This window comes from Dermochelys coriacea, chromosome 5, assembly GCF_009764565.3.
Source record: "Dermochelys coriacea isolate rDerCor1 chromosome 5, rDerCor1.pri.v4, whole genome shotgun sequence".
Taxonomy (NCBI): Eukaryota; Metazoa; Chordata; order Testudines; family Dermochelyidae; genus Dermochelys; species Dermochelys coriacea.
The window spans coordinates 739755-756968 of record NC_050072.1 but is presented as its reverse complement, the minus strand read 5'-3'; the positions used below and the strand labels follow the sequence as shown (position 1 = coordinate 756968).

At 48.2% G+C, this 17214-nt stretch overlaps 1 protein-coding gene across 2 annotated transcripts in view; it reads left to right on the top strand.

Moving 5' to 3' along the window:
• Positions 1-17214, top strand: part of LOC119856362 (avidin-like) — a 42365-nt gene that overhangs the window by 6736 nt on the left and 18415 nt on the right. The window contains exon 4 of one of the 2 annotated variants that reach the window (XM_038403764.2): positions 1791-2487. The exons of the other annotated variant lie outside the window; for it this stretch is intronic. Within the exon in view, the coding sequence (XP_038259692.1) occupies positions 1791-1824 (34 nt within the window). The 3' untranslated portion in view covers positions 1825-2487. Of the gene's footprint in view, positions 1-1790; positions 2488-17214 lie in introns of those variants that run through there. 2 annotated transcript variants of the gene reach the window in all.

The window sequence follows — 17214 nt, the reverse complement described above, 5'->3', positions numbered from 1 at the left end:
AGTGTCTCGCTGGGGGAGGATGAAGTGCTGTGAACTCGAATGCAGGTTTATTCCCCAAGGCTGCAGAGTTCCCTGAGCCCTGTCACACCCCAGGGCTGTGATCCTGGGGCCCAGAGCCAAGCCCCCAGGCCTGTGAGAGACTAATGGGGAAATAGAGAGTGGGCTGGGGCAGCTTGTCACTGGGAAGCAGCCCCTGGGAACAGAACCATCTCCGGGGGTGCAGGTGGCTGGAGCACCTGGAAGAACTGGGGGAGGCTGGATAATGAGGCTTCGGGCAGCCCTGGCAAAGCTGTTCCCTGCTGTTACCCTGGGCTGGGCCCCAGCAAAGGCCTAGTGACCCCATGGCACAGCCACACATGCCTGCCACTGCTGAACCTTTCCCCTCACGGGGCTGCTAGTGCCCCACGGCCCTGCCCGCCTTATGGAGAGGCCCACGGGGAGTGAGGGAGGGGGCTGCCTGCCCTGGGGACACCTCCCGGGGGGCACCAAGGGGAGATTTGAGCAAGTGGCTGCTGGCGGGTCTCTGCCCCCGGTGGCCCTGCTGAGCACCACGGGGATGTGCAGCCTGCGGAGCCCCTGCCCGCCCCCCGGGTGCTGCTGGGTGGCTCTGAGGCCCTGCCAGTGCGGGGTGCCCATAGCCACGCTGCCTCCCTGGGCTGGAGCCTGGAGGGGGCATTTCCCCGGGCGGTGGTGCTCAGGTAGGTGGCCTGGGAGGCGGTGTCCTTCTTTGGTCTTTTCTCCTGAGGCTGTTGTGCCCCTTCTGCCCCCTCCTCCTCCCGTATCGGGCAGCACCGAGCGCATGGTCTGTGCTGGGCAAATAACAGGTGAGAACAAACCACAGAGGGAAAATACCAGGCGCTGACAGGCTGCTCAGTCTAGCAGGGAAAGGCAGGACAAGAACCAATGGCTGGAAGCTGAAGCCAGACAAATTCCCATCAGAAATAAGGCCCAAATGTTTAACCCTTGGAGCAAGAGGCCCAGGGCAGTGCTGGGTTCTCCAGCTCTTCATGGGCTTCAGATCAAACCCAGCTGCTTTCTGGAAGATGCTTCAGCCATTCACAAGTTACTGGGCTCAGGGCAGGGGGCAGGGGGGCATTGTGGCTGGCCTGTGCTACACAGGAGCTCAGACTGGATGAGCTGATGGTCCCTTCTGACTAAGGGTAAGATTCTGTCCCAGGGATTTTTAGTAAAAGTCAGGGACTGGTTGCAGGCAATGAACAAAAATTCATGGAAGCCTGCAACAAACAGAGAAACAAACAGAGCCTGCCAGGGCTTTCAGCTACTCCTGCAGCAGGGGCTCCACAGGGGCTGACCCAACCACAGCCGCTGCTCCATCAGGCTGGAGACTGCTCCCCGGAGGCCCCAAGGTTGGCTGCCGGTCAGCTGTTCTGGTGCCTCCCCACGCCCCGGCCGCCACTCCACAGACCCCGGTGCTGACAGCTGCTCCATCACTGCTCCAGAAGAAGTCCTGGAGGTCACGGAAAGTCACAGAATCTGTGACCTCCCTGTTAGAATTGTAGTCTTACTTCTTTCAGAGTAAAAAGAAAAGGAGTACCCGTGGCACCTTAGAGACTAACAAATTTATTAGAGCATAAGCTTTCGTGAGCTACAGCTCACTTCATCGGATGCATTTGGTGGAAAAAAAAAACATTTCCACCACATGCATCCGATGAAGTGAGCTGTAGCTCACGAAAGCTTATGCTCTAATAAATTTGTTAGTCTCTAAGGTGCCACGAGTCTTACTTCTGACTGTCACTCTACAAATCTATGAATTCTGCACTTCCCCGCAGGGTCGGCACAAACATTTTCACCCGGATCAAGTGACAAAACGTGGGCGAATCTGTGAGGAGTGACGGTGCCCGGTGACCCAGCAGTACCATGACCGCACTCTGCAGCCCCAGGGCTCCTGGGCCCCCGTCCAGTATTGTCCTGGGCTCTCTCTCAAGCGTCTCTCCCAGCCTCAGGCCTGTTTGCTGCTTACACAATCGCCCATCTCTGTCTCCACCTCCCCCTTGCTCTCTGGTGACCCCCCCCCCAGAATCGCTGTTCATGCCCCCCTATGCTGCAGTTTAGTTCCTTTCCCAATAAAGCTCTAGTGCAGGAAGCAAATGAGTCTCTGGTGTTTTTATCGCTCTTGGCCCTTGGGGTGAAGCTGTTGCTGAGCCGTGATTCCCACCTACCCCTCCCTGGATTCCCCGGGAGGTACCGGATTCTGTCCTGTTAGCCAGGCCCTTCCTGGGACACCCCTTGGCAGGTTCATCTCCCTGGTTCGCTCCTTTGCTCCCTGCCCATGGCTGGGGGCACAGAGTGCAGCAGCCGGTGTACAGCCCCAAGGAGACGCCCTTCCCGGCTAAACGGCCCTTCGCTCGCTCGGGAGGTTCCTGTCCAGCACTCTCAGCCCTGGGTTTCATTTCTCTCGGGCATCCGGCACCGCCCACCTTGAGATCTAGGCACCTGGAGCCAAATAAACATTTTTCACTGGAAAAACAGGGCTCAGTTCTGCGTTGTTCTCCACGGGAGGGGTAAAGCTCTGGAGGAACCTGGCACGGGGAAAGGGATGGGCAAAACCTGTGGATTAAAGCTCTGGAGATTCAAAGTCACATGTTCCCACCCACCCCTCACTAAAATCCCATTGTAGCTTGGATCTGACTGGAGCAGTTGGAAACCCTGCCCCCTGCAATAGAGCAGGAAGGGAGAGGCTTGAAGTGGGACCTGACCTCATTGAATTCAAACTGGAGCAGGTACAGAGAAGGGCTATTAGGATGATCCGAGGAATGGAAAACTTGTTTTATGAAAAGGAGACTTAAGGAGCTTGGCTTGTTTAGCCTAACTAAAAGAAGGTTGAGGGGAGATATGATTGCTCTCTATAAATATATCAGAGGGATAAATACAGGAGAGGAATTATTTAAGCTCAGCACCAATGTGGACACAAGAAGAAATGGGTATAAACTGGCCACCAGGAAGTTTAGATTTGAAATTAGACAAAGGTTTCTAACCATCAGAGGAGTGAAGTTTTGGAATAGCCTTCCAAGGGAAGCAGTGGGGGCAAAAGATCTATGTGGTTTTAAGATTCTACTCGATAAGTTTATGGAGGAGATGGTATGATGGGATAATGTGATTTTGGTAAGTAAATGATCTTTAAATATTCAGGGTAAATAGGCCTAATCCCCTGAGATGGGATATTAGATGGATGGGATGCGAGTTACCGAGGAAAGAATTTTCTGTAGTATCTGGCCGGTGAATCTTGCCCATATGCTCAGGAAGGAATTTTCCTCCAGGGCAGATTGGAAGAGGCCCTGGAGGTTTTTCGCCTTCCTTTGTAGCATGGGGCACGGGTCACTTGAGGGAGGCTTCTCTGCTCCTTGAAGCCTTTAAACCACGATTTGAGGACTTCAATAGCTCAGACATAGGTGAGATTTTTCGTAGGAGTGGGTGGGTGAGATTCTGTGGCCTGCGCTGTGCAGGAGGTCGGACTAGATGATCAGAATGGTCCCTTCTGACCTTAGTATCTATGAATCTATGAATCATCTCCTGGGATTTGAACAGCACACCGCGCATGGGGCTGGCTGGCTCTGGTGCAGAGGGTGGAGGGGTCAGTCCCTGGGGCAGGCCCACATTAACACACTGGGGCAATAATCCAAAGGGGGAGGGAGGCCTTTGGGGAGCAGGACCTGCTCCACCCCCATGGGGAGCAGCTAGTCCTGGAACCCACAAGGGCAGAGGCAATTCTTGATTTAGTCCTAAGTGGTGCACAGGACCTGGCCCAACATGTGCACAGAGCTGAACCACTCAGTAATAGCGACCATAATATAATTAAATGTAACATCACTGGGCCGGGGGTACCAAAGAACCTCAGCACAGTGTAGCATTTAACTTCGGAACGGGGAACGACACGAAAAGGATGAGGCGAGTGAAACAAATGAAAAGGAACAGCCACAGGAGTAAAATGACGGCAAGCTGCCTGAAAACTATTTAAACCCCACGATAGAGGCTCAAATTAAATGTACACCTGAAATAAAAAAATAGCAAAGGGGACCAGAAAAAAATGCCACCATAGCTAACAACAGAGTCAAAGAGGCGGTTGGGGCAAAAGGTTCCCTTTAAAAATGAGAGGGTCAAATCCTAGTGGGAACAACAGAAAGGAGCATCAGCCCCGGCAAATCAAGTTCAAACGTGTAATTAGACAGGCCTAGAAGAGCAACTAGCCAAAGACTCAAAAACTAACATCAAAACTGTGCTAAATACACCAGCAGCAGGAAGTCTGCCAGACAATCAGTGGGGCCCCTGGACAATGGGGGTGCTAAAGGAACCCTTCTTCTCCGTACGGCTGATGGAAATGTAGAGCAACAATGATACTCTACATTCAGATGGGTAAGTGAGATAACTGTGTCAGGCGTACCAGAGTGGGTCACTGTGAGGCCTTCTTTGTATTTGTGAATTGGGCATTGAGTCATTATATGGTCCCTGGTCTGTTCTGGGTGACCAGTCCCACACTTGAGAGTCTTTACTTTTCCATTTGTGCAGCAAGTATCTGCATCTGCCATGGTTTGTGCGGATATGGATTAGGGTTCCCATGAGCTTTGTGGGAGATTGAAGCCAGGGATCATCTGCATCGGGTTTTTTACAAGGTGTTTATTTGGGACTTCTTGTGAACTCCATTCGGCTTTCCAAGCTTCATCAGGGTTGAAGTTGCATTGTTGAAGGCTAAATGCGAGGATCCAAAAGGGCTCACGTCACTTCAAGCTAAGGTCCTGGTGGATGGGAAAACATTTGTTTTCCACGATCCTCTGGAATTCCCAAAGGATTGCAGCCTCGTGGCCAATGGATGGGGGAGCAATGTGTGACAGCACCGGCAGCCAAGGCGTTGGGGTCAACTTGAGGGCTCCAGTGATGCACCACATTGCAGTGTTCAGCTGGACATCAACAAGTTGAGTGTGGCTACTTTTGGTCCATATTGGTGCCCAGTACTCAGCTAGGGGGTAGACAAGGGCCCTTGCTGATGTCTGTAACACTGATGCTGATGGTCCCCAGCTTGTGCTTGCCAATTTCTGGATCAGGTTGACCTTTGTCTTCATCTTGGCAGCTACCTTCTTCAGGTGGTTGTGGAAGGTTAGCGTGTGATCCAGCTTCCCCCCAGGATAGGTTGGAATGGGGTCATGTTGCGCAGTGTACCCGCAGAAGGTCACTTTCAGGGTGTGCTCAGTGTTCCTGTTATCAAGATGGAATGCTGTGCTGTGGTTTTGTGAGGATTTGCCTTGAGCTTCCCTTTCCAGAAATATTCCTCCCTGGTGTTTAGGTTCGCATTCAAGGTGGACTTGAGGTCATTGAAGGTGGCTGCTTGCATTGCCAGGGCAAGATCATCCACATATGCAAATTTGCGCGACTTCGTTGGAAGCATGTTGCTCGTGTAGATATTGAAAATTGTCGGCGCGAGTACTGAGCCTTGTGGCAGCCCATTGTTGAGGAACTAGGGTGAACTGACTTTGTTGCCCAAGTGGACACATAGCTGCCTACTGCCCAGCATCATCCATAGCAGACATAGTGTTTTGTGGAGGCGAGTGATCCTTGCGAGCTTCACCATCAAGCCTTTAATCCAGACCATGTCGTAGGCAGATGACGGGTCTTCAAAGCTGCATCGGTCTCACATTTCCTCTGGAATCTGGCCTCCATGTGGCTTACAAGGGCCAAAACTTGGTCACAACAACTGTGTTTAGGCCAGAAAGACAAGGCCATTGCAGAGACGTTAAGTGAATTCTGTGCATCGGTCTTCACTGCAACAGATGGGAGGGAGATTCCCACACCTGAGCCATTCTTTTCAGGTGACAAATCTGAGGAATGTCCCAGATTAAGGTGTCAATAGAAGAGGTTGTGACGTTCCCATGGAGTTATCTGGACCGGTGATCTGCTAGGTCACTCCAATCCTTGACTCTGGGAGCCAGCCTTACCCTGCTCTGCTCTGAGAACCCCTACTCCTGGGCTGTTCATGCACACCTCTGGCATGTACGCTGCTCCTTGGATTGTGCAACCGAATGACACCAGCCAATATCTCCCATCCCAGACACAACCCTAGGAACCTCCGTCTTGCAGTGTCCAGTTATGCCCGCTGGATGCTGCAAGCTTGTATGAGTTCATCAATTTAACAAAGCAATTGATATGTACTAGGCTTGTTATCCCAAGGGGAGTCTCTGACATGCTTCAAACCAAACGCACTGCTTCAGGTAGAATAAACACAGATTTATTAACTATAAAGATGGATTTTAAGTGATTATAAGTCAAAACATAACAAGTCAGATTTGGTCAAATGAAATAAAAGCAAAACACATTCTGAGCTGATCTTAACACTTTAAATGCCCTTAAAAACTTAGACGCTTCTCACCACAGGCTGGCTGGTTGCCTTTCAGCCAGGATCTCCCCTTTGATTAGTGCTTCAGTCTCTTGGTGGTGGTGTCTGTAGATGGAGGTGGAAGAGAGAGGAAGAGCACGGCAAACGTTTCTCCCTTTTATCATGTTCTTTCTTCCCTCTTGGCTTTGCCCCCCTCCTCACTTCAGAGTCAGGTGAGTATTACCCAGTGGTGAGCTGGAGCCGGTTCGCACCAGTTCCCGGGAACCGGTTGCTAAATTTTGAAGCAGTTTTAGAACCGGATGTTAAAAATTGTTAGGAAAACAAATGTTATAAAATGATCTTAAAATGAATAATCTTAATCTTATAAAATGGTGTAGAAAATAATAGGGCAGGGGTCGGCAACCTGCAGCATGCCTGCCAAAGGTGGCACGCAAGACAATTTTTACTAGTATGCTGCTGCCAGCTGGTGTCCACTGGCCCCACTCAGCTGACTGCCTGCCTGGGTGAACGGAACTGAGTGGGACCGGCGGCCGGGACTCTGGTTGGCAGGAGCCAGCGGCCATAACCCCAGACCAGCGGTGAGTGAGCCACTGCCAGTCTGGGGTTCTGGCCGCCACCCTGCTCATCCCGCTGCTGGACTGGGGTTCTGGCCGCCGGCCTCTTGCCAGCTGGGGTTCCGGCCATTGGCCCCACTTAGCCCGCTGTCATTCTGGGGTTCCGTTGGGGGCTCATGTAAATGTAAAATTTATAACTGGCATGGGAAACCTTAAATTAATGAAGACTTGTAATACGGTATACAAAATAAACTTCAAATGCAAAGGGATGTGGAATTCTAGCAGTTAAAGAGCCATTTCTACAACAGATAGGTCAAGATTTATGTTGCTATGCGCGTGCGCATGTAATGTCATCGCAGGCTGCGACTCAGTCTCATCCAAGTTTGTCCTGATGCGAGACAAACGTCTCGTTTATTATTTTATTAACTGGGGTTGCACTTGCCTCATTTGTGCATTTGCTCAACTTTTTCTATACAATTCAACACAACCAGTGAGTCATAATTGGTCTCTTTGTTTCTAGTAAAGTGCACGTGATATTTCGGTGTGTAATATTAACTGGACTGTTGTTCAAAGATTGAAGTTTTCTATTCAGTATTATTTACCCTTCATAATGAAATGCCAGAAAAGAATTAGTGACTGGTTTTCCACTAAAATGACAAAATCATTAGTCAGTAGTTCTATTATTTAAATACTGAAAACACTGACAACAATAATTTTGGTGATGAAAATATCTTAAATGTTGAATCATCTGAAAATGTGTGTGCAATGGAAGAGGATTTACGTGATTGTGAAAATGTAGCACCCGAGGGTTGGACTTCCAAGCAGGCACACTATATTTTAAAGAAATATAATGGCTTGATAATTGAAGGCAAAAAACTTGGCTCTTCCCACTGTGCAAATACGTCACTTTTGGAGGGGTCCTTGGAGGAAAATCTTTAAACATTGCTTCATTAAGAAAAAAAAAGAAGGAACATTTTGAATCAAGCTCTCATTTGAGAGTTATAAATATTTTAAATGAATCTAAAAAAGAACCTCTCACTACAGTGATTGATAAAGTTACTGAAAAAAATACTGCAATAACCAGCAAAATTTTCAACATAGTTTACAGCTTAGTAAAAAGAAACTGACCAATGTCAGATATGAAGGATGAAGTAGAGCTACAAATTAAGAATGAAACCGATTTAGGGAACTGCCTACATTCTCGATTTTTGGCCCTCAGAATCGTAGAGTATATTTCTGAATTAATAAGAACACAAATTTTTAGTGAGATCATTGAAAACAATTCAAAGATTTGTATTATTATTGATGAAGCTTCTACAATTTCAAGTAAAACTGTGCTTGTAATTCTTATAAAATGTAAATTACAAGATTCTTCACCAACAATTTTTCTCGATTTAGTGGAATTAGAATCAACAAAAGCAGAAAATATTTATAATGCTTTGAGAAATATATTAACCGATACAGGATTTGACACAGAATATTTAAAGAAAAATTTAATCGGCTTTTGTTCTGATGGCTCAAGCACCATGCTTGGACATAAATCTGGAGTTGCTACAAGATTCATTCAAGATTTTCCGAACATTATAATTTGGCATTGTTTGAATCATCAGCTACAACTGGCTTTAGATGATGCTATAAATGATATCAATGAAATAAGCCATTTTAAGATTTTTTTGGACAAGATTTATGCAATTTTTCATCAGTCAAATAAAAGTCAGTTTGAACTTAAACAAGTTTCTGAAGAACTATATATTGAAATCATCAAAATAGGCCGTGTTTTTGGTCCTTGATGGGCTTCTTGTAGCCTTAGAGCTGTTAAAGAGGTCTGGAGAGCTTATCCAGCTCTTTATATTTATTTTTCCAAAAATAAGAAATTTTCTGGCATGGAAAAAAGATTGAAAAACAAAGAATTTTTAAAAGACTTGGCATTAATGATTGACATTTTGGATGAACTTGCATTATTATCAAATGCACTGCAAGCGAGACAATTGAATTTAACCAAGGCAGATAAGCTAATCAAACAAATGATTGATTTTTTCATACAATTAAAAGATAATTTTGGTATACATGAAAATAAAATTAATGAAATGATAGAAAGTGATGCTTTTAAATGCATAGAGTTTGAAGATAATGTAAGGTTTAAATCACTGCCACGAGACAAAGTAATAGAGTGTATTATTGAAAAAATGAAGGCAAGATTATTAAACGAAAATCACATTAAATATAAAGAAGATAATTTAGGTCATTCTAGTAATATACCTAAAATAGTTGAATTATTCAATGTTATGGATCCCACTTCATGGAATATTGAAGAAGTGAGGTTACCTTGGAAATTAGGAGAAGAAAAAGTGCATGAATTAAAAAAAATCATAAAATTTGTAGTCAATTTAAATGATTTTCGTGACTACGTAGAGAATAACATTCAATCAAAACATCTTCCTGATCCGGAAACAATAAGGAAAGCAAAGCAAATTATGAACACAACTGCAATTAGTTCTGCAGAAGCAGAAAGAGCTTTTTCGTTGATGAATATTATTTGTAGTGATAAAAGGGCGAATTTAACAATTACACATATCTCAAGCTTTATGACCATCAATTTGTTGGGAAAACCACTAAGTACCTGAAACCCAATACCATATGTTAAAGCATGGATGAGAAGTCATCGATCCGCATTAGATACCAGAATTCGTGTATCCAACACCAAAGATTATGGAGAAGATCAAGAAGCCATTTGGAAATTACGATCTAATTAGTAATAAATAATGTACTTAAATATTCTTTAAAATATTGCTTGTTGCATTGTATACTTCAGCATGAATATATTACACTTTTTATTTTTAATAACTTAAGTAGTTCACATGTAATATTTTAAAATACAAGAATAATAGGCATTTCATTCTTAAATATTATTATCGTTTGCTTACTCATACATCCCTTCTTTATATTTTCTTCTTTTCAAATGTATTTTAAATTCATTTAAGAAAGCAATACTTTGTTTCTATTGTAATAAACATGTGAAAATGTTTTTTATTTTTTTTATTGTTAACTATGACTCCCAATGGCTCAATGCATTGCCACTTCTTATGGAAAAAGGTACAAAAAATACATACTGTGGCACATCCCTTAAATCAGAACTTTTTATAGGGAACCGGTTGTTAAGATTTTGGCAGCTCATCACCGGTATTACCTCATTGCAGTCTCTGACTGACCAAGGGAAGGGGGATGACTCACTCAAGAGTCCAACAGACCCTTTGTTGCTGCCTAGGCCAGTGTCCTTTGTTCCTGTGAGGCTGGGCTGGGTTTATCCCAGAGCTGCTCTGATGAGGTGTGAACTGCCCCTCTGCTCCTGGAGAGTATTGCCTGGGCTTGTTTTAAGCCATTTGGACACATTTTCAGCCTACATACATGAAATTACAACCTATAACATCACTATAACAACCATGCTCAATGCATCACAAACCTTTCGAAGACACCCGACATGACACACTTTGCATTGGATAGCACACAATCATTTTACAAGGATGAACATGGGGATGCAGAGGGTTCCCCGAGGCACAGAGCGTCATAGAGTTTTGAGAACAAATTGACAAATTAAACAGTAATAAGTCACCAGGACCAGCTGGTATTCACCCAAGTGGTCTGAAGGCACTCAGATATGAAACTGCAGAGCTACTAGAGTGGTATATAACCTATTTTCTTAGACCAGTGACACTCAGACTGAGGCTTGGGTGCCATAAGTTACTCTTTAATTAGTCTTCTGCAACTCTTTGCAGCTCTTTGCAGCACATGATATTAAAACACTGTGTGATGTAATTATTAACCAGTCTAAGTCACTAACCAATCAGGATGCTTCTACTATGTCATTTACCAATTCTAGTTGATAAAATAATAATATTTGGTCAGTCATTTTGCTGTGAGAATATATATATATATGTAGCAAAACTAAACATTTATCCTGTCATACTGTTTAAATATGAATCTACAGAACTATAGGAAATGAAAGAATGAATTCACAACCCTCACTCTCCCACCCCCTGAGAGAAACTATGCTGCTCCTCAAGGGGAGTTCCTGGCATTACAGTGGGCCATGACAGAGAGGTTCCACCACTACCTCTATGGGGCCAAGTTCACCATAAAGACTAAAATAACATACATCAAGTCAACAGTGAAATTATCTGTAGCAGGACACCAGTGGTTAGTGGCACTCTCTGCCTATGATTTCACTCTGCAGTACTGAGCCAGTCGAACAAACATGGATGCAGATGCCTTGTCTCAATGGCTTCACTCTAAGGATTTATCACCCAATGATCGGATGAATTTGGGGACCCCTGAATTAAGAGCTTTCTGCCAACAGGTATCCATTGTGGAGGAAAAATCTACAGCTAATGGAGAACGAGCAATTGACTGTCTGGGGGCACCACCAGAAGCCAGACCCATAGTCTACTCAAGTTTTACAACAGTACAGGACCCTCAGCTGCCCAGACTAAACGATCGAGAGATGGAGCTTGCTCAGCGAGCTGATCCATGGATGAAGGACCTAAGCAAAGTCGGGGTGAGCTCCACCCTCACATCTGGTGGTGAGTTATGGCAAGTTGTGGAAAAGAACTTCAGGGGCTGATCTCATTTGCAAAGGCACATCCACCCTGCCTAGCATGAGCTCGTAGCTGCCCAAATGGTCACTTTGGCTGCTGTGGGATCCCCAGTGTCTCTGTTATTGGGGCAGGAAGAATAAATTGTTATTATCCTGATTATGTGAATCAAGGACAGTGGAACTGTACTTGGCCTTTTGTTATGATGGAGGGACTCATCATCAAATAAGTAGCACTCGCTAGGCAAGGGATGTGGGTTTAAAACCCCAATGAATGGAGAGAGATTTGGGGATGCATATTGATGCCTGGTGATATACCTTCCCCCTGCTGCCTTACGTGCTAATTGCAGTGCCTCCTCTCTCCACTGTGGACTATCAGAGCTAATTTTGATTCCATTAAGAGTCTAGTTACAGGCTGCTGAGCTGAATTCACTTTGGGCTAAGGGTGCACCAGCACTGAGGCTCCTCTACTATGAGCTGAAATCACAAAAGAGCTAAACTTACTAAGAGCTGAAATCACTGAGTGTTGTTGTCATGGAGTCCCCGAACAATGCTCTGGAACTGCTCCCCATGAAGCCAATCAGGACTGTGGGGAAGCCTCCTTTCTTTGAGCAGCCTGTCTTCAGGACACACAGCTCACACAGCTTCCACCTTCCTGGGTTTGACTTTGGAGCATTCAGCATCCTCTGCCCTCCGTGCGCTTCCCATAAGGAGTCTGCTGGGCGGACTCCTGGGGAAGCCAGAGGGTCCTGCCCCCCAACTCCGCAGTCAGACGGGACTCTCAGCCAGCCAGTAAAACAGAGGTTTATTAGACGACAGGAACATGGTCTAACACAGAGCTTGTAGGTGCAGAGAACAGGACCCCTCAGCTGGGTCCATTTTGGGGGGCAGTGAGCCAGACAACCACGTCTGCACTTCACTCCATGTACCCAGCCAGCCCCAAACCGAAACTTTCTCCAGCCCCCTCCTCCTCTGGCCTTTGTCCCTTTCCCGGACCAGGAGGTCACCTGATTCCTTTGTTCTCCAACCCTTTAGCACTTTACCAAGCACCTTGCCACTCCCAACAGATCCCCTGCCCTGCCTGTGTCTCGCCCCACTCAGCTGGGGTCTCAGCTCCCACTGTGCTCAGCGCTGCCCTTGCTGTCCCCGTGGGGGTAGGCAGCGAGCTCGCTGCTTTCCTCACTGCATCAGAGCCAGCGTGGGCCCCCTGAGCCATCTCTCTGGTGTGCAAGGAGGTGGGGAGCATCTCTCTGTCCCACCCAGCCCCAGGGGTCTGGTTACAGGCAGGCAGGTAGCCTGAGCCTAGCAGCTCCTCCCTGCTGCCAGCCAGGTCATCTGCATTTTCACTGACCATTTCCCTCTCCACCGATTGGTTCCCTGGATTCTGGATTCAAATTCAAACCCTTGGCTGTTACAGGAGCAGGGCCTGGAACCTGTCCCAAAGAGACAGTCACCCCCCAACAGGGTCTCAAGCTGATATCCTGGAGAACCCCAACGACCAGCCAGCCCCACCTCTCCTAGGTCTGCACAGGGATCTGGGCTGTAGGGAGGGCGAGGGGCTTCATCCCTGGGACCCTCACCCAGCTCACACAGCCCCTCAGCATCTGAGGCTGCAGCACCAGGGGCCTGACAACAGGTCTCTGTGTCCCAGGATCTCGCCACCCCAGGAATGTCTCCCCATTGACTATCACCTTCTGCTCCCACTGTGGGTCCGAGGGGCCTGGCACCCGGAAACTCCACACAGACATATAGGTTGGGGTCAGGAGTGGGAGTCTGTCCACCTCCCCACCCATCTGGCTGACGGAATCTATGGCTTGGGACCCAGCAAGGGAGCTAGACACTGAACTGGGGGACCCTGTGGAAAAGCCCCAAATCGCCAGCCTGCTCAAAGGCAGTGAGGTGGCATCCACATCCCCCCCATCCTTAACCAAGGGCAGCAATTTAGTATCGAGGTTCCCTGCGAAACTGGCACCCCAGGGTCTATCCACACTCACCCCTGGGAGGTCCCCTCTGCCTCTCCGCTCCACCACCGCCAGTTCATGCTGCTGCTGCTCCTGCAGCTCTTTCTTGGGTTCTCGCTATCTCTCAGTCCTCTTGCTCTCTTGGACTTGGCTCCAATCCCATCCGTCTCCGATCCCTGGATGGGGAACCTGATCGTGAAGACCCCCATCTGGTCGGGGACAGGAGTCTTGGGGAGCCTGGCTACCACTCCGGCTGCTCCCAGATCCTGCTATTACCCCATTTGAGTCAGGAATCTTTGTCCAGCTGCACGATGAACTGTGCTTTGGTGAACTTTCCAATGCGCAACCCTCTCTTTTTGCACAGGGTTACAATGTCCTTCTTAAGGAGATGGTGACAGGCCATCACTCCGCTCTTCCCAACTTGTTGTGGACTCACAGGCCTGTGTGCTCTCAGCTCCCCACAGTTTCCAGGGAGAACCCCGAGTGTGCCAGCCCTTCTCGAGGTCACCACCTCTTTGCCAGGGTCGAGCTGCAGACTCCTCTGCCCCTGGGACCACTGGCTGCAATCCCCAGGGGAACCCTGTTACTGCAAAAGTCATTCTCTCTCCCAGGGCCAAGCTGCAGGCTACTCCGCCCCTGAGACTGCTCACCACAGTCCCCAGGGGGACCCCAACCTGCACAATCCTTCTCGCTGGTCTCACACTCCCAGGGGTTAACCGCCCCCTGAAACCGCTTCTCTCTGAGCCTTCAGCTCGCCTGGTCTTCATCAATCCCCCTTCATTTTACTCCGCCCCAGTCACTTACTGCAGGAAGCGCCATCCACAGGGTGCGGTACATCCCACTTCTGCCACCAGTTGTTTCAGAGTCCCTGGGCGATGCTCTGGAACTGCTCCCCATGAAGCCAGTCAGGACTCTGGGGAAGTCTCCTTTCTTTGAGCCCACTGTCTTCAGGACACACAGCATACACAACTTGCAGCTTCCTGTGTCTGACCTCGGAGCATTCAACATCCTCTGCCCCTCTGTGCGCTTCCCACAGGGAGTCCACCCAGGCGGGGTCCTGGGGAAGCCAGAGGGTCCTGCCCCCCAACGCCACAGTCAGACGGTGACGGGACTCTCAGCCAGCCAGTAAAACAGAAGGTTTATTAGATGACAGGAACATGGTCTAAAACAGGCCTTGTAGGTGCAGAGAACAGGATCCCTCAGCTGGGTCCATTTTGGGGGGCAGTGAGCCAGACAACCCCGTCTGCACTTCACTCCATGTCCCCAGCCAGCCCCAAACTGAAACTCTCTCCAGCCCCCTCCTCCTCTGGGCTTTGTCCCTTTCCGGGGCCAGGAGGGCACCTGATTCCTTTGTTCTCCAACCCTTTAGCTCTCACCTTGCAGGGGGGAAGGGCCCAGGCCATCAGTGGCCAGGAAACAGGGTGTCGGCCATTCTCTGTGTCCAGACCCCTGCCCACACCTGCCCTCTAGGGCTCTGCAATGATCAGACACCCTTATCCCACCCCCTAGATACTTAAGAACTTCCTAGGGGTAACTGAGGCACCCCCACAATATTCAGAGGAAACATTAAGAACAGACCCGCTTCATCACAGTTGTGTTAAGTAGTGGGGGAGCCTGAAGATATATTGTGGAGCAGTTCGTGGGATGGCTGGCAGAGTGGAGCATAGCAGAGCCCCATGGAGAGGTGGGGCACTTGGCTTTGGACCAAGTAAGGTGCCCTTAAACCCCTTCATCTCCACCCAGGTTGGGAAGTAAAACTCTGCAGATAAACTTCAAACTCTGGCGCAGCACTGACCAGGGGCAGAGACTTTTGGGTTGTGGGACTTTTTGGACTTTGGGAGACTTTGCGGGACTCAAGAACCAAAGGGAAAGGACAAGCCCCAATTTGCTTGGGGTGGGTTTTTTGCACATGGGTTGTGTTATGAATCCTGTTGGTGGTGTTTCCCCAACATACTGCCACATTGTTTCTCTCTGTTATTAAAAGGCTTTTGCTACACTCAGGCTCTGTGCTTGCAAGAGGGGAAGTATTGCCTCTTGGAGGCGCCCAGCAGGGCTGGTCACTGGGTGGGGGCTCGAGCCAGTTTTGCATTGTGTTATTGGAATGGAACCCCTAGATCCTGACCCCAGCCCTTGTTGCTGCCAACGCGGATGGGCAGAAGGGTTACACACATTTGAAAAGGGAAAGGACCCCAAGCCTATCTGAGCAAGTCACCCAGAGGAAGCTCTTCTGCTAAAGGAATGGGGCTGCCTATTGGTTCGGGATGGACGACTTTATCGAGGGCAGAAGCATCCCCAGAGGTCTCACCCAAAGCAGTTGGTGCTACGGCAGAAATACCGGCGAGGCGTGTTGAAGGCCTGCCGCGACTGAATGGGGCATCTGGGAGTGAAGCGGTTGGAGGCCCTTAGTTAAGGGGAGATTCTATTGACCCCAAGGGGGGGGTGACATCGCCCACCATGTTCACACCTGCACCAGGTGTTTCCGACAAAAGACTCTGCCCAAGCAGGCAGCTCCGCTTGGCAGCATCACAAGTTGGGCACCCATGGAGCTTGTCTTTATGGACTTTCTGCCCTTGGAGCCTGACCGCCGGGGTACTGCAAATATCTCGGTGGTGACTGACCATTTTATTCGCCATGCCCAGGCTTATTCCACCAAAGACCAGAAAGCTTCCACAGTTGCCAAGATCCTGTGGGATCTTTGTTCACTATGGGTTGCCCGCAAGACTATGCTCAGACCAGGGACAGGATTTTAAAAGTTGGTTAATAAAAGAACTTTGCAAGATCGTGGGGATCAAGAAATCACACGCCACCCCATATCATCCACAAGGGGATCCACTGCCAGAACAATTCAGCCGCTTCTGACTGTACATGCTGGGAACTCTGGAGCCTCAGCAGAAGCAGTACTGGAACCAGCATGTGGAGCATTTGGTACATGCCTATAACTGTACTCAACACGACGCCACTGGCTACACACCACACATGCTGATGTTCGGTTGAGAAGCCCGGTTTCTGGTCGATCTCTGTTTCGAAGTGTCTTCAGATGGGGCACTCCTGGAAACGTATTTGGGTATGCGACTCACCAAAGGGATCAACTGAAGGAGGCATAATGGATAGCGACGCAAGCAGCTGGTCACCAAAAAGAAAAGGAGTACTTGTGGCACCTTAGAGACTAACAAATTTATTAGAGCATAAGCTTTCGAGAGCTACAGCTCACCTCATCGGATGCATTTAGTGGAAAAAACAGAGGAGAGATTTATATACAGACACAGAGAACATGAAACAATGGGTTTATCATACACACTGTAAGGAGAGTGATCACTTAAGATAAGCCATCACCAACAGCAGGGGGGGGAAGGAGGAAAACCTTTCATGGTGACAAGCAGGTAGGCTAATTCCAGCAGTTAACAAGAATATCAGAGGAACAGTGGGGAGTGGGGTGGGGGGGAGAAATACCATGGGGAAATAGTTTTACTTTATGTGTCGAATAGAGACTGGGAATGGATGAGTCATTACACAAAGTAAAACTGTTTCCCCATGTTATTTCTCCCCCCACCCCACCCCCCACTGTTCCTCTGATATTCTTAGAGACTAACAAATTTATTAGAGCATAGCTCACGAAAGCTTATGCTCTAATAAATTTGTTAGTCCCTAAGGTGCCACAAGTCCTCCTTTTCTTTTTGCGAATACAGACTAACAGGGCTGCTACTCTGAAATCTGATATTCTTGTTAACTGCTGGAATTAGCCTACCTTGCTTGTCACCATGAAAGGTT